Below are 26,687 nucleotides of genomic sequence, written 5' to 3'. Positions count from 1 at the left end.
GACATATTTCAGAAGCAGCATGAGAAAGTGCTTGACAGCCCTAATAGCTTTCCATTTGCAATATTATTTCCTGGATGTTAGTCTTCCACTTCTGTCTCAGTCCGGAGCGGTAGCAGGGAGAAAAAATAAGCTTTTTTATTCCCCTGTGACTTTGGATGTACCTTTCCAAATTGAAAATAGCAGGCGAGTGGAGGAGACTGAGACAGGAGGGACAGAGCGCACACATGGGAGACAGAGCACTGTGCTAATTTCGCTAATGCTCATATACAGCTGCACTGTACCTCTTTGGTCATTACAAATATCAATGAAAAAAAGTACATGAGCAATCCTAATACCCCTCCTGCTGCAGCAGCTGTAATTTTCTTTGCCCTATTACATTTAGTAATGAAAAATCCACTTAGACAACTCAACCTCTCTTTTAGGCCTCCATCAAAATGAGCAAATGGTTTCTCTTCATGGCAAAAACATACCTCTTTATGTGCGTGTGTGTCTGTGTGCGTGCCTGCTGAGGCTTGAGGATGTGAATCATTAAAGGAATAGAAAATGATAAGGAAGTCAGACTTCAGAAAACGAAGTACCCTCCTACTTTGTTTTGGCTCATCTGGATGGATCGAGGGGATGATTATATTAACTACATGGGTATTGTATGTCTCAACATATAGATTTACATTGATATAAGCCAACTCATTTTCACTATCAAAATATTCTAATTTAATTTTATAATATCACCAACATTAACTCCGGCTGTCACATACATAATACATAATATCAAAGGGGGGGGGGAACATTACCAAAAACCAAAAGTAAGACTCACTATGTAGAATGGCGCATTTCTGAATAACTTGATTTTATAATAATTATTTAGTCATTAATATATATTAATATAAAGTATATTCAACATTTTGATGTTGCAGCGGGTAAAGGTGGCGCTCATTTGAACTACTTGTTATATTGCTGGGTATCTTAATCTAGTCCGTCTGGCAGACAACCGCAAAGCTGATGCATGTGCAAAGGGTATATGACGCCATTACAGGCGACCAAATGAAACGGACCTTGATTATAATAATGGATTTTTCTAGTTTGAAAATTTTTTGAAAATATTTGGAATAATGTGCATACACAACTCCACAAAATATGACATAGGTCTAGTCGTTTTTAGACAATTTAATGCAGAAATGTTACATATTATACATTTCACTAGGCTACAGTACTTGAGTAAAAACCTTTTTTAAATATCTATTTTAAAACTTCCTAGAGCAGTATGCTTTATGAGATGGTGCTGCAGTTCGCAAGCGAACAATGGAGAGAAGGCTCCAAACCGAGCAGGCTGGAGATGGGCACAGGGGAAAAGCCAGGAGGAGCAGGAGTCAAACTGGAGTAAACTGCAGGCACAAGGAGAACAGGGATTAGGAATAGAGTTACAGGCGGAACAATAACTCACAGCACTAATTTGACTGACTGTTGATACAGAGTCAATGATCTGGCAAGTCAGGACTGGAGCTTTATAGCAGAGTAAATTGGATTGTTGGCAGCTGGAAGTCTGGTTCCCGCACACCTGTTCCCACTCCTGCAATCACATGCGCACACACACACACACACACACACACACACACACACACACAGAGGGGGTGGGAGGAGAGACTTAAGGCTAGGTTGAAGTGGAGGCCATGACACAAATACAACCAAAACAAACAAAATGTTTGTCTTAAAACATTTCTCAATTTTTTTTCTTGATGTAATCTCGGCTCAGAGTGTAAGAAAAAACACAATTTGAGAAAACAGCCTTAAAAGATGTGTATTGTAAAAATTTCTATACATTTTGTACACTACAGGTGAATATGGTACACATGTTTAACTAATAGATATTCCCCAGTTGATTAATTACATTAAGAAAATGATTTGAATAAATATGAGGCATTATCTAATGCTAACTTCTGGTGAATTTAGGAGAAATCTACAGATAAATAGTCAAATAAACACCTAAATGTGTATTTTGGATGTTTTCTTTCCATTAGTCTGAAGACATGAAACAAAATAATCACGGGGTGGTGATGGCCTGGTGATGGCCATCATTGTGGCCCTGAGCAAGGTGCTTAACCCCAAGTTGCTCCAGGGAGGCTGTCCCTGTAGTTAGTTCACTGTAAGTCGCTCTGGATAAGAGTGTCTGCTAAATGACCTGTAATGTAATAGCCCAAACTATTTGGCTAGTGCATGAAAACAATGTTTTTGCCTACAGTGTCTAGCCTTGAAATATTGAATGTCCTAATGTGCTTTTGTGTGGGGGACAAAGTCTGCAGTATTTGAATAAATGTACCTTCAATGCAATAGGTCAATTTCCAATCACTCAGCGATAACAAACATTTTAAACCCCATCCAAAAAAGCATAGGTGGAATATATTTTTAAAGTCAAACTAATGTTGAACACATCATCTTTCTTTGATGGAAAATGCAGAAATAAAGCTATTTAACACAATGTATGAAGAGTAAGATATGAAAAGACCCTAATGATTTTGAAACAATTAATCCGGTCTTTGACCTCCAGTGATGACTCAGATAATTGATGGTTAACTAGACTTAATGAAAGCCTATTAAATATATAGCTTGGTGAAGCAACTCTGAAAGAGTGCAGACAAACGATTGACAGGCCCACAATACAGCTGGCCTCCACATCCTATTCTCATACTACCAAAGCATTAGTACCATTTCAATACGAGTAGGATGTACTTGAGGAGCAGGACTTAAAAGAAAAGAAAGCAAAAGGAACCACATAAAGAGACGAATGGGAGATTTTGATGTGACAAGGAAAATAATGGACCGCTCCCCCCACTTGTCCTTTCTTTCTCCACAGAGACGAGGCAGCCTGACAAGCTGGCCATTAGGAAGGTAATTTGACAAGCTGTGCAGAGTGCTTTCACTGCGCCCTTACACCTCTTGAACATCATGAAGCCTTATGTACCCCTAGTTAATATTAAGAGAATACGCTGCCTGGTAAAGCCTACATATAAACAGGCACATGACAGCCGATGTATCAAACGTACTGTTCCGGTCAACGTGGCTCTTTGAACTCAGAAGAGTCCATCAGCTGTTCAGGGTCTACATACTGAACTAAAAAAGAATAAAAAAAAATTCATAAAGGAGATTACCACTGTTGATATTTTGGTCATCGTTTATGTGATTAGGGTAATGATTTATGTGGTATGTGCACCTGTTTGTGTGTGTGTGAGAGTTATTGCGTTTAATTCATTAGGCAGGATATGAAACAAAAGGTCACCATCAGGAAACAATTGGGACAAAAGGGAATTAAGGGGAAATGGGATCCACCAGAAGAATACTCACTCTGAATGGGAAGCTTCTATACAGAGAAAAGTACAAAATACAAAAACTAAATGCTTTAGCTCGTGTCCGAGAGGATGTTTAGGTGCATTGTACGCACAGACATGACAAGCGAGAAGTAAAAGCAAAAGTGACAGACCTGTCATCACAACACACACAGACATACACACAACAGAGATTGAAAGGCTGTTTGGCAACTGCCTGTGTTGTTGCCGTAGGAAAGAAGCCTCAGGCCTCAGGAAAAAAGCATTATTCTCTGCTGAAGGCTGTAGGCATAATCAACCCATCCTACCTTTGCTCTTATGTTATGGTATTGTTATTCACCTCTTCACTCTCCAATGTCTCTTTCTCTCACTTGTCCTTCCTTTTTCTGGGCTCTATTCTTATTTCTTTGCTCCCTCCCTATTAAACCTAACAACCTGTACATGTTCTACAATTGTCATTGACAAGAAATAATAATAATAATGCAGTGTTTTCTTCCACATTGCTTTAACTGTGAAAACTTTTTTCTGGCTTTTTATCAGGTATACAACTTAAAAGAGGTTACAGGTACATCATGTTTGTATTTACTGTAAGTGGTTATGATGTCTCTCTTACGCACGCACGCACATTATTTACAAATTATACAAACAATGAAAATGACTCATTCATTTATGCAAACTCACACACATGAGAAACAAATCTTGGATGTCTATGGGGACATTATCAAGTCTTTTTAATGGACCCAATCAGAAATGGTCCAGCTGGCTGCTGACTGTTGCTCGTCCATTAGAATGCATTATCACACTCTTGCAAATGTCTTCCCCTTTAACTATGTTTGTTTTTCTATTGACGCCAATGCTGACTAATTGTGTTTTATTGAGCGCCCCATAAGGTTAGAACATTTAAATATTGTATTTAGTAGATGATTTATTCAATTTTAACATTAGGAAGAGTGGTTTGGTAATTTTTTTCTTCCGCTCCCATTTCCTTTAAATCAACAGCTAACAAGGAGGATGCAAGTGAATATCGGAGGTTTCTGCTTGGTGGTTTGCGGAAGGTTTTCTTAAGGTTGCAAGCAAGTGTTCAGTCTCAATTTGCACAATACGGGACAACAAACCACATGTAATGCATCAGCACTGTAGATGAATACTTTTAAAGGATTGCAGACCTATAATTACCCTTTGTAAACAGATGTAACTGTGCAGTCTCTATATTAATTTGCAGCCCCCTTTATCTTCTTGCGGCCCCTTAAAATCACCTCCTCATCCTCATGTTGAAACCTTCTGCTTTCAGAATCAATTCATTCATGTTACTGAAGAAAACTGAAATCCAATTTAATGAGCCTAAATACAACAGTGGATAAGGGGAAAAGGAGTGAAGAGGAGAATGAGTAGGGAGGAAATTATGAGGCGATATTACAAGGAAAGACAGATGGGGGAGAGAGTGCGGACAAAGCTGAGAAGAGGCTGACGAGAGGACCAGGGTTTGTGTGGAAGCAAAGTGGAGAAGTCTTAATTGTACCATGAATATACTGATATCATCTAGTTCTCTTATTTAGGTCCTCACGCAGTTTGAGCCGCTGTACAGTATATAAGCAATGGCTTAATTGATTGGCAGGATTTCAAATAATCTATGAAAAGAGTAACGTCTGCACACTGACTCAAAACCCTAACCCTATGCAAATAGACAATGTTTCGATCACAGTGGTGGTTTCGCAAAGATAGACTTTGACTAAAATACTTCAGATGAATTTCGACATCCATCTGTTGCACAAAGCTGTGTAGTTCTTGATTATCTTAAGTAGGGCTAATTTATCATGATTTCTGGTAAAATTAAGACGTTTTCTAACTAATAAACATAGCTGACTGAGCAGCTGTATCAAACCACTCGGCTCCCTTCTCTCCGGGAGGCTTCTAGAAAAGGTACAGGACATTTTGCTGGGAAAATTCAGCAGTGGCATACAATCCCAAGCAGTGCAGACCTGTAGCAGAGCTGAGATGCTGTAGGTTCTTAATGTGACTCCGTAGTTTAACTAACCAGTCAGTCAGTCAGTCAGTCAGGCTCGGAATAGTTTCCTTGGACGAATGAAAATGATTGACAATCTCCTCACTGATGTATATTTCGTATACAGGCCTAATTGTGGTATAAATATTACATTTTTTTTCAAAGACCACATTATTTCCTTTCCATTGCGTACCCCACAACGTTGTTAGAAAACCACAAATTATTCGCCATATTTTCCTCTTCTTTGTCATTTGGTGCCATTGCTCAGCAGGTGTCACTGATTATTACCATGGCAACATGACTCTTCATTCGGAGTTATTTTGGGGGTTGGGTAGCTAACTTTTTAGGCTTAAAACACAGGTGTTTTTGAAAACCAGGTTTTTCGTCCTTCGTTCTCAAAAAGAAATTGTGCACACACAAGCACTGTTTAAAAAGAAAATGTCCAAACGAAAATGCAAAAACACAATTGAATCCCTGTCAAGGCCAGTAAGCAGGTTGGGGCACGCACGCACGCACTCACACAATGATGATGTGTATTCACTGCTTACTGTCTTTATACACACACCCTCCCACTCAACATACTCTACTTTACATCATCATCATCATCTGCATCAAGGCCAGTTCATATATTTATTTTTTTCTCATTGAAATTTGTTATTTGGTTTATGTTGACATACTCACTGCTTAAAAAAACATTTATTATTTTATATCACTATTTCTAAGGAAGGCACTCAGCCAAGTCAATATCAGTTATGAATTGTCAGACCACCGTCTGGAAGAAGTAAATGTTACAGCTGCTGGTTCGTGTGCTGCTCTAAAACTAAGCCTGATTTAATGCAACATTTACTGCTAGAATTATTCAGAAACTACTTTTTATGTATACATGCAACTGTATACGGTTGTATTTAAGCTCTATATGCATATTAATTTCCTGGTCATTCAGATGCCCTGCAGCTCATGTTTAGATGAGTAGTGATCCCAGGCTGATCCAATGAACTCTGCGTTGGCCCTTGAAACAGGCCTGATGCAGTTTAGCTTACAGCTAAGATGCTTCCCCTCTTCGCAAGAAGGTCCTAATGCATCCTTAAGGGCCCTCCACCTGCTCTCCACTGCCTCGGTAACCATGGAGATCTGTCTAATTCAGCAAACTATATGGTTAAATAAGTACACATTCAGAAGAGCATGAACAGAAAAACATGTAAACACTTGGATGTCTGGAATAGAAATATAGGGACAAGATGAGGTGCTATAATATGCTTTTAAAACTCACATCCTTCCCCTCCACTCAAAAAAAGAAAAGGTTGGAACCATCTTTTAGAAGTTGTTTGTTGAGGGACACTAAATGGGATCTAAATTAATGGAAAGAAGAGCCGGTGGAGCGATGGCACGAATGTAAAGCCTGAATAGAATTAAAAAATGAAACAGCACTTGATATTCTTCGGGCCCCAGAGGCCATTAGGGGAGCAGTAAGCTCTCTAAATTTATATAATGAGGAGTTTGGTAACCAGTTAGTTACATGAAATAAGGAATAAGGAGAGTTCAGGATAAAGACAGAGAACACATGATTCTTTAAAGCAGAGGGAGATTTCAATCACAAATATCTAATTGCCTCTATAGGTTCAGGAACAGTCCTCTGATGAGTTTGTGTGCAGAATACATTTGAAACATTCAGGTTTTGAGAGCGAGCGAGAGAGAGAGCGAGAGCGAGCGAGAGAATTGGTCAGCAAGCGTATGCACATCAGTGTGTTTGTGTGTCAGGGATTTTAAAGCAGGGGCGAAAGCACATGGGATGAAGGGCATATGTGGCTAAACACACATTTATATAAAACAGTTGCTCGGCCAAGGCTTTTCTCAGAACCTGCCACAAACAAGTGTTGTTGAGGACATTATTTGTAAGAACAAACTCACTGTTGACTCCTGAATCTCCTACACTCCTGAATGCAACTTGGTCTAAGTGGTTAAAGAGGCACCATTTTCACATCTGCCCAGCCTTGTCAAGACGGTGTTTAGAGTCATGGCAGATAATTCAAAGAAAAGCTGTCCAGCAAAACACAATGTGCAGCATCATTTAATAGGGCCACATAATGTTGGAGTTTCAAAGATTCTGCTTTGTCACACTATCTTGATCTGTTCAGCATGTTCACAAAACACTGACAACTAATTCACATTCCAGCAAAGAGATAATAATAAACTTTATTTGTATAGTGCTTCACGGCAAAAACATAAATTAGTACAAAATTAGACAGAGCATTTACAGTACAATCATCAGTGTTGATGTAAATGAGTGTGAAATAGCAGAATTAAAAATAGTATAAAATAGCATTGGACAATGCTATGGACAAGAGATGGACAATGACCACACAAATAAGGAGCTCACTGTTGTGATGTTAGTGGAGATACATAAACATGGTATAGCTAGCTCATCTTCCCTCGGTGGTATACAAATAATCATAAGAGTTTCTAGTTGTGGCCAGGAAATAGTAAGCACATAACTCCCCCTTAAATGGTGAATTGTTGCTTTTACACTTAGTTTTTGTACAGATTAAACAAAACGAGATATAATGTGTTCATTAGTAAGCTTTAGAGGTGTTGGTTTCTTACCTTGGACAGAGCCTGAGTATCTGTTTCCCCCGGTCTTTATGCCAAGCAAAGCTAACCAGCTGTTGGCTCCAGCTTCATATTGACAGTTGTCACCAACCTGGCTAAGAGGTGACAAGAAGGGAAGACCACACAATCAAATAACTTTGCTATATTGTTTAATTAAGTAAATGATACACAAAACACAAGCAAAATACAAATAGCAGGCAGCAGGCCAGAAGGAAGAGACGAGAAGATCTTGTAGGTCTGCTTTATATCCTGAGCCCAGCCTGCTCAGGTGTGCTGAATCACTGACGAGGAGATGACGAGGTCTCAGCTCCACCAATCAACCTCCTGAAACACAGTTTAAGCACACAACCTGGGAAGGACAGGCACCTCTGAGACCGTCACACTCCCCCCATAAGACAGGGTTCCTACCCTGGACCTTAAACAATGGGCATTACTCTATAAACAACTCTAACCACACATTAGTATTTTCCTAAAAAGGTGCTTGGCCTAAACAACCCCCCTACCAAACAAAGTTTTACCCAACTTAACACTCTTCCCTCTCCACACTCGGCAACTCTAACCTCAGCAACCTTGGCGCCTAGGAGCAATTTAAGAGGAAGCGAAACACAAGCTGCAGAGGACAATGTAGAACCATGTTAGTTAAGTAAAGGGTACAGTTGCGAAGGGTTACAACGGTGCACAGGACAAGGAATCTACCATAACATTATCTTTGCTGTTAATATGGCGGATGTCCAGGTTGTCGTTGACAAATTGGTTTTCCGTCGCCCACGTCAATAAGATTTGTTTTCGGAGGAGTGTCCGAAAATAGGGATGGATGACTTCTCATCAGTTACAATAAATCTGAACGCTTTGCCACAGTCAATTGAGCCTACAAAATATCCAACTTCTGAAGTGAGTCAGAGTTCTTCAAACGCCCCCCGCCGTAAAGCATCGTCAGGCGCTGCCACTGCTTCCCCCCACTAAATGCTGACTGCGCCACTGTACCAACAGTCAAAACGGGACATGCTTCTGAGGAAGAGGAATCTGAGAATTTAGATCAACAGATACTCAGCCTTTGGCAAAGGCCCAACACAGTCTATGATCAAGTGTTCAAATGGGTGGTCCACTGCAGGGATTGGATCAAGTGGGGCAGGCTTAGACTGATTTGGTTTACCTGTTACCTGACATGTATGGCAAGTGTTAATGTAAGCTGCCACATCACGCTTAAGACAAGGCCAAAAGAATTAACGCAAAATGTGACAGTATGTTTTCTTAACTCCCAAATGCCCTGTCTGATCATGAGAATATTTCAACACTTTATTTCGATACTTAGTTGGAACCGCTATTTGGACAACCGGATCACCCACAGAATCAAAACCCTGGGGCACCCCCTTACGTACCAATACTTCACTCTGCAGGAAATAACCAAAGGCTGCACTACACTGCGTCATTGCTAGGCCGCACCTCGTCAAACAGCTCACTCAAAGCAGCGTCAGCTCGCTGTTCATCAATAAGAACCTGAAGCGAGATGGGAAGAAATTCAGGTACATGCAACTCTCTTTCCAAATCACACTCTTCCTTCTGAACTGAAGAATCTGACTTAGCGATAGTCATTGCCCGTGTCACAGCACAAACTGAAGACTTCAGGGAATTCCAGTTTACACTTATCTGGTTCTTTTAACAAAGGAGTAGACTTAACAGGTGGGGAGCCATCCTGACCATCAGCCCAAACCCGGTTACCAGCCAAATCATTTCCCGGAATCATATTTATCCCATCTATAGGCAAGGCAGGCTGGACCCCAATGTGGACCTCACCAACAAAAAGGCCACAAGACAGACTCGCTTTATGCAAAGGAACACACAGAGTGGTTAAGCCCATTCCCCTTACCAGCACACAATCACCAGTATCTGAGTCCTGAGAAAAGGGCAGCACGGAAGCTAGAATAAATGAATCCTTAATTTAACTAATCATGCGATGGGGTCACACCAGCCGCAAAGCCAAATCGGGCCATAGGTGTCTAGTGGAGGGGGGGCAATGGTCCTTCCCCACTTCCTACTCCCCCCACTTCCTACCCCCCTACTCCCGCCCCCCTTGCTCGGACCACACCCATTTTCGATCTCCAATTTCATTTTGATCTCAACTACACTCCTGCAAGTTTGGTCTGCTAAAGTCTGCCACATTATCGCTGTGACAAAATCTGTCCACAGACGAACAAACGCCTGGCAATGTTGACTGTAGGTGTGAAATAAGAGTGTGAATGTGTGTGCATTAGTGTAAGTCCCGTGATAGTCAGGCAGTCCATTGAGGGTGTAGCCTGATATGTGCAGGAATAGATCCCAGGATGGAGGGAGGGAGGGAGGGATTTCAGATGGGTGGAAAGTGTGGAGGTTTGGTAGTTCACCGCAGAAGTTAACACTAAATGTATAAAACATATTCAGTGTTGGACTGTAACTAAGTACATATACTGAAGTACTTAAGTAAAATTTGGAGGTACTTCAACTTCACTTGAGCATTTACATTTATGTCATTTTATATTTCTACTATAATTCATATTGAAATATTCCACTTTCCACTTCACTACATTTAACAGCTTTCACTACTGTTACTTTACATTTTTAACAAACAAAACAGATACAAGCAGTTAAAGATAAAAAACAAAACAAAGCAGCGCTGTTATATATTAAACTATCACACAGTATTTACAAGTAGAGTTTAAATGTTTAGTTGATTAATAAATGAGGTGATTGGCTGACAATTAATTGGCAACTATTTGATAATTGTTTAAGTAATTTTTCAGGAAGAAATGCCGATGATTTCATGGTTCCTGCTGCTCAAATGTGAAGATTGGCTGCTTCTACTATTGACTATTTTAATCATTTAAATTAATTTATAATATTTTTATTTTCTAAACAAAAACCTCAACATTACAATAATGTCTTGATTTTTCTTCTGGATTTTAATTATATTTGATAATTATTTATCCAGCCTATCACCAAAAACCTGATGGCAAAATTCTTGAAGAAAAAAGTGTACAGTACACATATTTATAAAACACTGTGATCTCCATATCCTTTTTATTTCCATGCTTGATTTTGGTTTTATTTTCAAAAATTGGAATTTTCAATTTATATATCTAACACACATTAATAAACACTGACATTTAAAAAACATCACGGGCAGTGTTTTCCATAAACAGCTGATTTTCACTCGTAAATTGCTACACGATTTCTTTAAACACAGATTAGATACATATTTATAGCTCATGAAAATGTCAAACTCAAAGGGACTCAAAGGACAAATTGCAAGACTCCAATAAAACCCTGAGGCCGAGGTTTTGTACATTTCAGTGTATTTTAAACAAAACATTTCAAATAAAAAGGGTGTAACGTCTGTGTATGATTCTGTATAAATAATGTGAATTCGACTAACATGATCACTACTTTTGTGGGTAATTGTCTGATGAGAAACATGCCTCTCCTCCGTTCACCACAATTAATGTAGCAGAGCGTCCGGCCATCTGCACAAATTTGCAGGGATTCTCCTCTTTAATTTCTCACTCGGCACCAAGACACGTCGATGTAATGATGTGTCAAGGAGCAATTAAAGCATCAAGAGAGATCATATCATGGAGAAAAGTGATTAGGCACAACAGTCACATAAATGTTTGTGTAGCTTGATAAAATTGTCAATAATCTGATTGTCTGTCTGTCTGTCTGTCTGTCTGTCTGTCGGTCCACTTCTGTCTTTTCTATTCATCCTTCTAAGTGCCTCTGTGAATCCTTCCAAACTCCAGTTTCAATAAATCTGTTTTCTATCATTTCTCCATCCACCTCCATATGCTTCCTTCCTCTCCCTTTGTGTGCTCTTTGGAGTGCTGGTGGATGACAACTTCATTTCCATCATGCAGTTTCTCTCTCCTCCTCTTCATCACCCTCTCCTTCTGTTGGAGTGATGCTACTTGACAATCCAATATGCACCAGTCTCAGCCTCCTAATACTCATCGTCTTCTTCGTTTTTTAAAGCATGTCTGTGCTTCTTACTTTCACTCCATCTATCCCCCTTTCCCTTTCCTTCCATACTCGTATGTCCTCTGTGCTTAACTAACATTAAAATATAATAAAGACATGGAGGTATGACTTTACAATCAGTGTGTGCATTAGCGGTGCTTGAAAGCAAACCTCTAATATGTGTAAATATGAATTTTAATTAAAACGTTTAGTGAGTTAATTAGATTTTCAAATTCCCACAGTGTAACACAATATACCCAACAGACAAACAATAAAACCAAAGAATGAATAAACAATCATGTTATGTATACAGTAGCACATTTACAAAGTCTTTTTTTAGACCAGATATTTGATTTGTTTTCTGTATATTTACTTTACAATTTCAGATGATTTATTCCCAGATTTCCATAAAATAAATATAAACTCATGTATATCTCAGGCATTGGTGTAGTACACATATGGGTAGATCAGTAAGGAGAAAGTGGGTATACTCCTGTGCATTTCAATGGCTTTTTGGCTGATTGCTGATTATAATGTAAATTGACCTGAACAATAGCTGCATATATTTTCCTTATACTGTGAACCTTCCACTACACAACTGATCTCAGGAGATACATGCATGAAGTATTTCCCCAGAATTAAATATGAGTGTGAACGTCATTTATCCTTTTTTATTTTGGTTGCTCTTAAGGCTCTGCCAGATATATATTTGCAATTTGAAAATAATTGCTAATTGTAGTAACAATTAAATATTTTTGAACAGAAGGGCACATTCAGTGAATAACTAACAATTACTATAATGTACAGCCAAATAATTTGATGATTATGTTTTCTTTCTTTTTATACATTGTTATATTTGATTCTGGTTATTTAACCCTTTCAGGTCAAGGCCTACATTTAAATCGTTATCCTACCTTGTTTATCTGCCTCTGTAACGCTGTTACTACCTTCAAATGTGGACATATTGTGGATACATATTCTTTTTCAGGATTTCCAGTTTTATGTAAATAGTTCCATTAGGATTTATGATGAATTATGTACATATAGAAATGCAGGTAGAACAATTCTATTATTAAAATAAAATATAATACTTCCTAACAAAAACGTAATCCAATTTATAGTGACATTTCTTTATAGTAAACAGATTAATGCTTCATTAGGCAAAATGTGCAAGTGAAAAAAGCATATTATCAAGTCTCCCACTTATCATTTTTTTATAATGTTATAATGTTAACAGAAATCCTTTATTAGTCCCTCAATGGGGAAATGTACTGTGCTATTTTATTCTGATTATTTTCACACATTAGGCAACCATAATATATAGAATTCACAAGGTCCCAACATCCAAATGTGCCCATCGAAGCTATACCGTAGATTGAGCAACATCTTTGATCAAATGGCAGAACCGTAAAACATTTTATGTAATGTACTTTGTTTTAGCTTTCCAAACATGTTAGTACTTGTCTCTCTCCACACACACACACACACACACACACACACACACACACACAGAGACACACCGACTTCTCAAAAGAAACATAATATTTGCTTTTCCCTCCTGATCTAACAGCTCCGGGTTTTAAGGAAACATTCTTTCTTGACGTTGCCGACAAACATAAAAAGGAGCTCACTGAGATTTTTTTATGGGGGACACATGGTAACACAGAGCCAGTGTCAGTGTCTGATGGCTAATTTTTACTCTCCGTGGGTGTGTGAAATTCGAACATGTGATTACACCTCCTGCCCTTCGAGAAGGGAGCCATCTGACCTTAAACTTGTGGTGGATTTAATGAAGAGACTGTCATTTGCCATGTCTGTGACTGCATGCTCGTCTCACACATGCAGTTGCTGAAAGTGCACACCCAGGATACCTTCCTCTTTGTCCGACCGGATTATTTCAGTGAGTATTGATGAGCCAGTTACTTGAACGATTTGAACGACGTGCAATATCTATTGCCGAACGGGAAAAAGAAGACACCAGTGACATCCAGTGGCCAAGCAATACACTGCTTTTACTTGTTGCTGTAATTTTACAGATTAAGATTAAAGTATAGTTGTTTTTTTAACGTAGTGACAGATATTTTGCATTTTTTTCTCGGTAAGGATTTTGATTTGTACAATGCAATTTAAAAATAAAATAATTTGCATTAACAGTTATTTAAAGAATCAAAAGTATGTATTATGCAGAATGTCCTATTTCAGATTAATATATATTCTATTATTGGATTATAGTTATATAGTATAATATATATAGTTATAGAGTTCAGTGAAATAAATGTAGATATATTAATACATAATAAACATTTTTTAATTACAAATGACATTATTATCACTCGATCTCACATGCACTAACTGTATTTAATCAAATCCTTTATACAAATAAATGTAGGCTATCAATATATACAAATGTATGTCTGTCTCCCCAGAAAAACAAGTTTGACTTGTGCCTGTAGCTTCAGATAAATATTTGAGTTGTTTCAGGAAAATCTACTTCATTATCAGAGCATTCAACTGGTAAAAAATTAATATTGCTCAGAGCATTACCATAGATGGATCAGATAATTATAGTGGATTTGAGACTGGCTCTCTTTTTTATACTTGTTTTTTTATTATTTACTTTTTGTCTTTTTTTGGACCGCCATTGCTTCAACGCAATACATGACTTACTCCGTGTTTTCATTTATGATTTATTCATTCATTTGTTGTCACAATTTTATATAAATGTAAAACACACACCCACACACACACACACAGACACAGACACACGCAACATATATTTTATATATATATATATATATGACATGATTATTGATTTTTCTTTTTTTTAAATCAGTGCAAGACAACATTATTGAAAATGTATTATATCAACAGTAAACACTACAAACATAAAAAAGAAAAGTGATCAGTACCAGTGATGTGTGTGTTTTTGTTCACAGTGATTCAAAGCACCAGACTGCAGTTGAATTGCGTGGGGGAAGTGAGTGTGCAGCAGCGTTGCAGGCTGCTCTGACTGAATCCTTCTCCTAGCGTCACGTTCCACGACTCATACACCGTCACCCTGAAAGAAAAAAAACCCACACACACACACTGAATCACAGTATCTCTCTTCTCCATCAGATGTATTCAAAGCAGTTTGTGATGTATTTATAGCTGCACAGAGATAAATATATCTGCAGCTGAAATACACAGCATAAGAGCAAATCTATGGTAACTGGGAAACAGTTATTACAGACATACACACCTGTTATACAGTTGTGTGCAGCAGGTAACCAGTTGTGAGCTGCTGGTCACATTGGTATTGATGAACTCTGTGTTTAGGAAATGTGGGCACTGAAGATCAGGAATGTACAACATACCTAGAATATAAATCAGAAAATCGCTTAAGGTTACAGGAAAAATAAATAATTTTAATAGATTGGAAACAATGGCCATTGAGACATTATAAATACACAATGTGGATAAATGATGGATAGAGGCAAAATGATGGATAGAGGCAAAGAAGAGTAAACTGTCACCTGCAATACAAGCTGTCATGAAACAGGAGACGCTCCCTGCAATCAGAGATCTGAAAGCACAACTGGAGATGTCAGTCCGTCTATCTGGAGCCAAAGACGCTGGGGAAATAACAACTATGTGTTAAAATACAAACACTACAAACAAAACTTTCATAGCAACAGATATGTATAGTACATATGAACAAACAATTCATTAATTCAGTATATAATGTATTTATGTACAATATATAATCAGGTTTTATAGTTTAAAGAAGAAACAACAAACTGAAAGTCACTATTCACTTTTTCTGGATTGCAAAGAAAAATAGTACAATTTTATGTTAAAATGATAAAAGATATTTTAGAACAGCTGATTTTCCCTCTTTAACTTTTTCAGGCTGCTTTTTGTTTGACATTTTCTCATGTGTGCAACTATATGACACTTTCATACAACACTTTCCACTGTTAATATTTTGTACTTGTGCTACAAAGAGGTTTCCTTTCAAAGTAAATGTATCAAGGACATGACCCCTCATTTCACATTTCTTTGTTTTTTGTGTATCATCCAGGGAGGCTTCAAAGAATACAAAGGTTTTCGGTTCCACCCTTCTTTGTGCACAAGCACACACATTGACTCTTGGCATCTTTAACTATTAAAGTTTGGAAATGTGCGAATGTTATGTGTGTTTGAGAATTAGGGGGAGGGGGGGCTAAATGTAACTGTCCTACATTTTCATTCAGCTCACACACTGTGATTTACTAAAATGTATTAGATGGATTTACTCCCAAACGTGCCACACAAAAAAACAATTTTATTGTTTCCTCCTGTGCTCTTCTACAGTAGGTGTGTGGTAGCGAATGTATGTAGTTCTGTGTGCTTTGTTTCCAGCTATTTTCTTTTTTTTTTTTACATTTGGGACAATTAAGTGCTGAATTGAAATGATAACTCATGTTTACTCAATCAGGGATACATTTCATCACCAAGATTTTGAAGCAAATAATACCAGCCAGCAACTTTCTGAACTTTAATTGTCCAGTTTGTCTGTTTGGCCTTTCTCACAGCTGAGGTGGCACTTACACAGCGCTCCAATGGACATCCCCAGCGAAGCAAAGTTGGAAAAACCACACAAGGCGTAGGTTGCAATGGTTTCAGAGTGGACCTAAAAGTAAATAACAAAATTCATCTAAATTGTTACAGGTATGTGAAAAACATTATCCAAACAGGCTTTAATCCGTTTTTTAAACTATACTTATTATTATGTTTACTATGTCATATATATCTGTTGAAGGCAATAACAGAAGGCATTTGGAAGATTCTTAAAACCTTAATACATCTTTAACTAAACACTGTTTGTCTATCACCATTAAGAAATTCATTAGAGAAATAAAATGATCACAGAGGACATAACATTGCAGATGATAATATTGACTTTAAGCCCTTCCACACTGGCGTTTATCTCCCATGGGCCCAACAATGACTGATTGTTACCTAATGATGCTCTTTTACTGGAACAATTAAACAGCTACTCATTTAAGCTAAGAAAAAGAAATCTGAACAAAAACAAGAGTGAGAACACAAGAAACTAGAAGGGCACTCGGACAGCACAGACCTCCTCCAAGGCCTTGCCCTATCTCGCAATGTTAACGAAAGCGAAGATTTGTGTATCCGCCCCCCTATTTCACTTCCCCTCCCAAATGTAATTGATTCTTTTTTGGCCGATGCTATACCCTTTCACCAAGTTTCACGAAAATCGTGGCAGTAGTTTCTCCGTGATCCTTCTGACAATCTGACAAACCAACAAACAAACCAAACCAAAAACATAGCCTCCTTTGTGGAGGAAAAGATGAGTGAGACTCACAGAAATATACTGCTTTATGTTGTCCACATATTCCGGCCCTCCTGCTTTTCGTCTTACAATGAACTCTGACAACTTATGATAGGCAACAAATTCATTGATAAAAGTCTTTGTGCCAATCAGTTCAGCAACGATGAAACTGTCCTCCCAGGAAACACCCATCATGAAGGAGAGAGGCATGAACATGTAAGAGCAGATGAGCTAAAGCAGAGACAGAAAGAAGCAAAAAGTGAGTGCATGTATGTGACTAACTATTTGATAAATTTACAGTAAATATACGTCAGATGGTTGGTGTGTTGGAGTGTAAGTTTGTGGCCATCACCGAGAAGTTGAGCTGCGGACAGTCAAACATCCCACCCAGCCAGGAGACAGCAGTGTCGAAAAATGTGAAGATTGCCATGAAGGCAATGAGGTTGACAACTATGTTGGCCACTAAACCCACAGCACAAGATGCACCGTGGGATGCCGCCTCCAACAGGTTCTTACTCTCTCTGAGGGGACACAGGCAACGTTTGAAAGGTTATATCACACTCCATCTTCTGAACAGCTGCTTATCAAAATAGCACAGTATCATCAGCATACTGGTGTAGATGGCATTTTAAATATTGTGGTTAATTATGTATATCTTTAGATCAGGGGTGTCCAAACTACGGTCCATTTTTAATTGGCCCGCAGCAAATTCTAAAAGTATAATGGAATATGGCCCAGATAGAAACTTGTGCTTGAATGTTTTGTACTTCTTAGTTCTAACACAGAAACACCGTTTTGACTTGTCAGCTAACTTAAAACATCAAGTGTCAGATAAAGCTTGTGCTTTAGATTTTTACTCGATTGCATGTGATGAGAGCACAGATGCGACAGACAGTTGACGATATCTTTCGCGTTACGGAAGAGCTGCTTGGTCTTAGGAGTCTAAAGGCCACAACATAATTGGAGCACGAGGACTTTACCACAGAGAATTTCAAGCTTTCCTGTCTGATGTCGATGCTGAATACGGGGACGTACTCTACAGTTCTGATGTGCGCTGGCTGAGTCGCGGCTCCGTGCTGCAGTGGTTTTATTCCCTGAGATCAGAAATCGATCTGTTTTTGAAAGAGAAGGACCGACCTCTTCATGAGCTGAGTGACCCTCCATGTTTGGCAGACCTGGCATTCTTAGTTGATCTTACTGGTCATCTCAACACTGAACAAGAGCCGACTGCGCACATGAAAGCATTCTTCAACTTCAATGTTGCGCACTTCCCCACTCAAATATGTGAGCAAACATTTTCTGTTAACTCTGAATAAAAGCAGATTGAGAACCTAAATGACCGACAATCATCTCTGTGATGTCCTTCGTATCTCAACCACCAAACTTACTCCTGACCTGCAGCATCCTTCAGTCCAAGTGCAATGCTGTTCCCATTATAGGCGAGTTAAAACATATATTACAAAGTATTCATGTTAACAAGCTACATTTTTCAATAAATTCAGTCAATTAAAGTTGACAACATTTTCTAACCAATGTTAGATGATGTGTTGACAAGACCAATAACTTATTTGTTTAACAAGCTTGAGATATATCCATCCCCATTTATATTTATATTTTTTATATATTATATATATTTTTTAGGCAATATACCTCAAAAGTATGAGTGGCCCAGCCCTTCGTATATTTTTCTGTATGTGGCCCGCAGTGAAAAAAGTTTGGATACCCATGCTTTAGATCATCACAAGTTTAGTTTAAGTCAATGTAGATAGCAAACCACAAATGCATTTTAAAAACTGAAAATATTTGGTCCTTGATTAGATCTTCAACAGGTCAACATTTTTGAGACATGGCTTTGCCTGAAGAGATGGGCTGTCAGTGTTGCCAACTTGGTGACTTTCTCGCTAGATTTAGCAACTTTTGGAGCTAGTGCTGCCAGCTACTTTCTTTGGAAAAGAGTGGGCAACATTACACTAGGTTTTTGGTTGGATCATTTAAAAAATGCATTTCATGCAAAATATAATAAGCAATGCCACCCGTCTAAAGGCCCTGTCACACACATCCGTATGGCAGAAACGTATGCTGGCATATGAAAATTTGTCAGAGTCCAAATACGTCCAACTTTTCATCGGATCGGAAAAGTGAACGCATACAGATACACATGTCTAACCTATTGATAGCGTATCATTTACTAATACAAAATGTATCAGACGAATACCCAACAAATACATAACGTATACAAAAATATGGCGTATATAAAATATCGGCAGTACACTGGTGTACGTAGATATATGGTAAGGTATAAGTAGTATTCGTTAAGAGCAGGCGGTGTTACGCTGGGGTGCGTTGTTGAACGCTGATGTTTTGAGCATGTTCAAAATTACCGGACGTACCCGACGTGTGCTTCATAAGATATGCAGACATAAGATATGCAGACGTTACGTGACGTTAGACATACATGAATACGTACGAGAATACAAATACAGTACATGAATACTTACTTACGTAAATATAGTACGTAAATACCTACGTGAATACCTACGTGACTACGTTAGAGGTACGTTAGATATAGGCTACGTCGGCTGACGGTGAACCCTACAGCCAATTTATTGATAACGAGTGAATAACCTATTCCTACCCTATGTTAAGATTAACTTATTAACTTATATTAACTTATAACTTATTAAACGTGTTTCTACAATACAGCTAGCGTTCAGCATGTCTAGCCGTTCTCCAGCATCAGCATGACGTGAACCAGATGGCACTTTTCCAGCTCCGTTGGCCAGACGCTCTGATACGTTTTAAATAAGTTAGATATTTAAAGATGAGAGCTTGAATAAACCTCCTTTTATGAAACAGTCCTCTCCTACCCATGGTCGATTTTGAGGTCATGCCTGGCTGTTACACTTCGGGTCTCTGTTTCAGGCCAGAACATCTTGGCGATGGCCAGGGAGGCTGGAGCGGACATCACTGATGCTGTCAACAAGTGTGTTGCCTCAACCTCAAAAAAGAGGCACATAGAACAAGTGGTCAATCATTCACTTCATGACTGAGCTGTTAAATTCCTATGTACACTCTCAGGTAAGTGTCAAGGTCAAGTTTACATTAAATAATCCCCACATGTCCTTTGAACAGGAATGAAAATGTTTAAGGCTAGATGTTAAATGATGTTCCTAAAGTTGTTTGGTCTTATATTGTTCTAGTTCTTATTCCTATAACGTTGGAAAGTTAATTTGGGGTTGGTTTAATAACTCACAAAAGGTGATTAAAGGTTAATCATTGGCATTCCCAGCCTGGCACAGAAATGGTTAATAAAAGAAGGAATCTTGATAACCCCTTAAAATTTGCACAATGTTTTTGGATTGTCCGTCATTCTCGTGAACCATATAACTCAGGAATGCAATGAGGGAATTTCTTTTAATTTGGCACAAACGTCCACTTGGACTCAAGGACGAGCTGATTAGAATATGGTGGTCAAAGTTCAAGGTCACTGTGACCTCACAAAACAAATTTTGGCCATAACTCAAGAATTCACGTGCTAATTTTGACAATTTCAGACAAATATCCGATAGCATAAAATTATGAATTTTTAAACAGACATTGATTTAAACTGCAACTTGACTGGTTGACAGAGGGAAACAACTGCAAAGTGGTAATTGTAGTTGCTTATATTATTTTCAAACACCTCAATTGTTCATGAGATCAAGCAACAAACTGGACTTTCATCTTTGATATCTAGCATTTTCTTAAAATGAATTATTTTAAATATAGAGTTAATTGTCTCCTCCTCCTCCCTCCCCTGCATCCGCTTCCTCACCCCGAAAGAGATATAGGCTCCCAAAATGGTACCAGAGACGCTGGCAAAACCTCCTGTCATCACAGCATGGATCTCAGAAGAAGTTAGACCATTGATGTATGGACGGATCAAGAGAGGTGACTCTGCCTGAAAGAGAGAGACAAGGAAAAGCGTTGGGTTCATTTGGGACTAGTAGATTGATGAATGAATATAGTTATGTCAGTGATTTGCTTGATGTTTTTGTTTATTGTTTGAGCTGTTGTTAACCTGTCCCAAAAATATATTTCCAGCTGCAGCCATTGATTCTGCTGGAGATGTTCCCATGGTAACCTGCATCATAAATCCTATCTGTGAAAAGAAATCGGTAGAAAATTCTAATATAAAATATACAAATTAAAAACTAGAAATCATGGTCTTCATTGTTTCATCATGCTCCTTTGCAGTTGCTTTGAGCTGTCCTTGTTGTCTTTTATTCCTGTATTTCTTACATGAAAGGTGCTTTAGATTTAAGCATTTTGAAAAAATGTATCTGCCATCAAATATTTCTCTCCGTCCATGCACTTTATCCTCCCACTTTCTCACCTTGCAAATGAGCCAGGGCATGAAGCCAATGTAGTAGAGGATGGAGATGATGGAGCTTAAAAAAACCAATATAGGCAGCACCTGGAGGGAGTCCACAATCATCATCATCATCATCATCATCATCATCATCATCATCATCATCATCATCATCATCATCATACAGTATTATTGTGTATGTGTAGATGCACACTAGATGAGTCTCATCTTGGTTTTGATCAAAATATGTGCATTTACATGGAAAATGAGAATCTTCGTTAATCATCACATTCTATTTTTGGTGCTTTGTTTTTGCCTTTAATGACAGTAAAGCCCGAGATAGACTGGAAAGGGGGACAAGGAGGGAGGGAGGGCAGCATGGGCCGCTGTTCGCACCTGACTAACCACTATGTTTACTCGAGTTAATGAAGCACCTGCACACATGACAAACAGTGATCAGAAAGACATCCAGGTTTCTGAAACCAGGATATGATGTTTTACATTCACAAACACATAACCTGGAAACCAGATCATTATTGGGTACTCTGTTTAAACATGTCATGTTGCTATTCTTGTCACTGTTATGATTGACTGTTGCCTTAATTATGTGTGTGTGTGTGTGTGTGTGTGTGTGTGTGTGTGTGTGTGTGTGTGTGTGTGCATCATATTAGTGTGTGTCATACCTTGAAGACGAAGAAGTGGTCTCTGTAATTGTCACCAAACACAAACTTAGACCCAACATCTGAGAATGACATAAAACTCTATATAGAGGTGATTTTAAATTGTTAGTAACAGAAACAGAAAACTTTGAAACAACTAATACTATCTGTTGTTGGTACAAGTGCAGCAGGAATGTTAATGAATGTTTTAGAGCTACAGTGATCCCCAATTTATCATTAACAAAAGAAAACTTTGATGCTGAGTAGAAAAAAACAAGTTAAGCACACAAGGACATTAAACAAGAAAACAAGGAAGCAAGGATAAAAAAATCAAAACACAAGGAAACAACAGAAGGAAAGAAAATAAGTCAACAAAAGGACAATCCACTGAAAAGATCGGTCTGTGTGTATTTGCTTGTGTGTTTGTGTGTGCGTGAGTACTTCTGCTTGTTTTCCGAGCCATTCCACTCCAACTAAGCCAAATGTTGTCCTCAGGATCAGCAGACCAAAGACAAACTGAAGCCCGATCCCGCACAGCAAAGTTTGCGAACACCACTGCAACACACATGTACAACACATGATCAAAAAGTGTGTGTGTGTGTGTGTTTGTTTTTGTATGTGTGCTTGTTCGTGTGTATGTGCATCCTTTACCCTGAATGGATGTTTGGAGAACAGCAGCATTAAGAAGATGAGGAGCAGCAAACCAAAGAAAGACACAAGATGTCTGGTCCCTTGCTGGGCTGTGTCCAGTGCCAGCCAGCACACCACGGCCACCAGCAGCAACACATACATTATCCTGGGGGGGACAGACAAGGGAGGGAAGTGGAGATTAGACCATTTATATCAAACAGTGTTCATTAAGTTGTTTTTGTATAAGGACACCAATAAAAACCAACCAGACTACAGAAAGAGTAAACACAACAGTTCCATATAATGTTAGGAAAACATTATCTAATCTAAATCCGCTCTTACCCAGGTGTGCTGAATGATGGATCCCACTTGATCATACATTAGAGGGTGATTATGTTTGATTATATGATAGTTGGGCAATTTTTTATTTAGTGGTAATTCTTATCTTGATAAGAAAAACATTTATCCTACCTTAGAGAAGAGCAAAAATAAGAAAACATGAATCCTGGAACTCAATGGGTACTAGCAAAATCAGAACAAATCGTGGATACGAACAAAGAAGAAGACATTGGTGAAACTCAGAAATGAATGGGAACTAACAAGATAAGAGGACAATTATTTCTATATTGTTTCCTGCGTGGGGCTCATTGTTTTGTTAAAAGTGTCCGTCCGTCTTTTGATAAGGATACACAACAGGGTAGGAAAACTAAAACAAAACATTTCTCACCATCTGATTCGAAACCAGTTTCTGCTGAGAAGGTCTCTGATAGGAGAGAGCTCCTCCCACAGCCGGTCGCCATAGCGTTCCATCATCCAATCCCAGACCAGGAAGAATACGGTTACCAAGGAGATGACCAGCAGCCCGACAGCCCGGTTGAAGTTCAGGACACATGCTGCTATCACTATGGCAACGAAGCCTGAAACAAATTTACTATTAATATGAAATATGTCCCACAGAGCTCACATCATTTTCTTTTATCAGAACAATTTTTATTTATTTATTTATTTGCTGCTTAACTTCTTTCAGTTAAAAAGACAGCAGGAAGTGTATTTAATGTGAGCTCTAAAATGACTGGTGTGTGACAGAGATCAACTTCACAGTCAAGAAAATAAAAACACATACTTAAAAGACAAGTCTGACATATTGGTGACTCCAATGATAATAGCACTTAAATATCATTTCACGTTTCAAACTTCATTTAGTTTTTTTAGTTTTCTTGTCTTCAAAGTATACAGTATGTGTTTTTATCTGTAAACTTGAATGTAGGAAGGTTAATCACCTGACATTTGTTTCTTTGGCTGAGTGGTCTGCATAATCAACTCAAACTTTAATCAAATAACTTTGGCTCATCACAAATTTCAACCATTAACAAAACTTGTGATATGCGGGTTCACAGGAAAACATTTGAGTTTTGATAGGAAGTGTTGTGTTAATTAAAATTTCACAACAGTGGGAAGATATATTGTTTGTGTTTCACAGTCCAAACTGATTTAACTTAACTTAACTAATTTAGAATAACTATTTACAATATTATATAAGTTTTATATATAAAACTTATATTATACACACATATCTCTAAAATATTTGTAGAAAGGGTCATAATTTGACAGACTTGAGAGCAAAATGACATCAAGTTGTATAATTCATAGTTTTTACTTTTGGATCAATACAGTATCACAACACCACTTATTATTAAAATGACTATAGGAGCTAGCAAAAGCATTGACCATTCATTGTATGTATGTATGTATGTATGTGTGTGTGTGTGTGTGTGTGTGTGTGTGTGTGTGTGTGTGTGTGTGTGTGTGTGTGTGTGTGTGTGTGTGTGTCTGTGTCTTTACGCATTCTTGTGTTTGTGTAGTCTGGATAGCACCATTACAATAACACATAATCCACATGTGTTCTGATAAGCCATGGCTTAATTTTTCCATTAACAATCTAGGCAATTGTGCAGTCACACACACACACACACACATGCACACACACACAAACACACACACACACACACACACACACACACACACACACACACACACACACACACACACACACACACACACACACTCATATCAATACACTCCGAGGCACAGAGCATGTAGGTCCGTTCTAACCAGCGCATCTAGTTTGCGAGGATAAATGAAATAAATTAATAAATGATTATTATTATAAATTAAACAGTCCTTTGCAAGCCTTCATACAGAATGAAAGTCTTGAAGCAAGATTATAAAATAGATTTTCCAGTACATTTAGATTTATCCTATTTGGCTGACTGCAACATAAAAGGTACCAAACAAAGAAAATCAATTGTACAGTAACAGTGGAAATACTTGATGAGCAAGTGTTTCAGTCTGCAAATTTAATAAGAAAGACTTTGATCCTCAGACATGTAAAAACACATGTGGAGTATATGGGAGGCCCCACACAGAGACCTGCAACCCATTTAGGGTCGGATGCTAACAAAGATACTTTACCTGCTGCTAAAACCAATCGTGTAATCAGGCGGATCTGGTGTTTGTGCTCTGCCAAATAGCCCTGGAATGCCTCAATATTTTTCTCTGGCAAGCTGGGCACACAAAAAGGAGAAAGATAAACAGACAGGACATACATGTTACATCAAAGGGACAAGAGAAATGCTGGTGATTTTGTAGAAACTAAGGAAATCTGAAAATCTGAAAAATGTGTGTGTTGGCAAAAACAAAAATGCAACCTTTTGTTATGTTTGTCTGTCTTTTTGTGTGCATCATCTGCAACTTCGGTAGGACTGTCCGCATCAAAGTATATCTGATCCTGCTCCTGCCACACACAGACACAGACACGGCTTGAGGAGGAATAATATAAGAAATATACTTACACAAGGTTGGTAGCACAATGACACATATTTACTTAGAACCTTAAGGTAAACCGGTTGAAGGAGAACTTCTTCTCTTGTGAACATTAGGCACACGTTGTTCATCTTGTACTCTTGCAAATGACTGTAGGGGATCTCAAAAGTTTCCAATCCTCTTAAATGGTGTTATTAGAAATAGCTTACCTCTGACTCAAAGGCCTTGTGGTCTTTCCCCCTTTTTTGACTCTTCTTCTCTATTCCATCTAGCTCCATTCTCTTGCTGTTCACGTATTTTTAAACACTGGACAGACTTACTGGGAGTCTTTTTTAAAGCACACCTGTCCTCTCCTTTCCACCGCCCTCCTGCGACTCTCTCTGCCTCTCCCTGCATTCATTTTCCTCCCCTTTCCTCCATTGTGTTCTCTTTCTGTTACTTTGTTAACTTCATTAAATGGGTTGTGAAGGTTACTAATTTGTAATATATTCTTTCTTTCTTTCTTTCTTTCTTTCTTTCTGGGCAACACACATACACAGAGACACACACACACACACACACACACACACACACACACACACACACACACACACACACACACACACACACACACACACACACACACACATTGATGACTAAAGTCTCTGTTTCTAAAGTCCTAGCTGATGTCTAGCTGTCACCAGGTTAAAGGCCATTAAGGGATTAGGTCAAAACACAGACACACACACACACACACACACACACACACACACACACACACACACACACACACACACACACACACACACACACACACACACACAATGAAATGTATAACGTTGAGTCATGCAGGGGCTTTTCAGTTGCAAATTATATTATTATAATTATTGGCGCAAACATTCCAAAATTGGACCAAATACCAGTCAGCATGACATGACCTCTCTCTTCTCTTTCACTCAGTAATTTCTTCCAGCCTTAAAAGAACAGTCTGTACATGTACAATGTCCCAGTG

At 38.4% G+C, this 26,687-nt stretch overlaps 1 protein-coding gene and 1 long non-coding RNA gene across 2 annotated transcripts; both read right to left on the bottom strand.

Annotated features, from left to right (window-relative positions):
• Positions 1-1,189: 1,189 nt before the first annotated feature.
• Positions 1,190-8,022, bottom strand: LOC115013982 (uncharacterized). The gene is made up of 3 exons (XR_003832842.1): positions 7,921-8,022; positions 1,460-1,567; positions 1,190-1,382 (listed from the first exon to the last, which is right to left on the bottom strand). It is a non-coding gene; the product is annotated as an uncharacterized LOC115013982 (long non-coding RNA).
• Positions 8,023-14,753: 6,731 nt separating this feature from the next.
• Positions 14,754-25,974, bottom strand: LOC115013738 (solute carrier family 28 member 3-like). The gene is made up of 17 exons (XM_029440216.1): positions 25,906-25,974; positions 25,582-25,667; positions 25,346-25,437; positions 23,601-23,790; positions 22,895-23,039; positions 22,685-22,798; positions 22,268-22,345; positions 21,609-21,689; positions 21,294-21,374; positions 21,048-21,173; positions 20,101-20,231; positions 17,586-17,754; positions 17,267-17,464; positions 16,486-16,567; positions 15,429-15,527; positions 15,155-15,269; positions 14,754-14,971 (listed from the first exon to the last, which is right to left on the bottom strand). Exons 1-17 carry the CDS (start codon positions 25,972-25,974, stop codon positions 14,854-14,856), a joined length of 1,974 nt encoding a protein of 657 aa, XP_029296076.1. The 3' UTR covers positions 14,754-14,853.
• Positions 25,975-26,687: the final 713 nt, after the last annotated feature.

This window comes from Cottoperca gobio, chromosome 9 (genome assembly GCF_900634415.1).
Source record: "Cottoperca gobio chromosome 9, fCotGob3.1, whole genome shotgun sequence".
Classification (NCBI taxonomy): domain Eukaryota; kingdom Metazoa; phylum Chordata; class Actinopteri; order Perciformes; family Bovichtidae; genus Cottoperca; species Cottoperca gobio.
The sequence above is the reverse complement of the archived record's forward strand: the minus strand, read 5'-3'. Positions and strand labels throughout refer to the sequence as shown.

What these genes read in the sequence shown, in the direction of transcription:
- LOC115013738 (XM_029440216.1), bottom strand. Translation starts at nt 25,974, where the DNA reads ATGGAGCTAGATGGAATAGAGAAGAAGAGTCAAAAAAGGGGGAAAGAC. An exon ending in TGCCCTGGCTCATTTGCAAG is followed by an intron (nt 21,375 to 21,608) that starts GTGAGAAAGTGG and finishes TTCTTTTCACAG; the next exon opens with ATAGGATTTATGATGCAGGT. An exon ending in TGCACACAACTGTATAACAG is followed by an intron (nt 14,972 to 15,154) that starts GTGTGTATGTCT and finishes TTTTTCTTTCAG; the next exon opens with GGTGACGGTGTATGAGTCGT.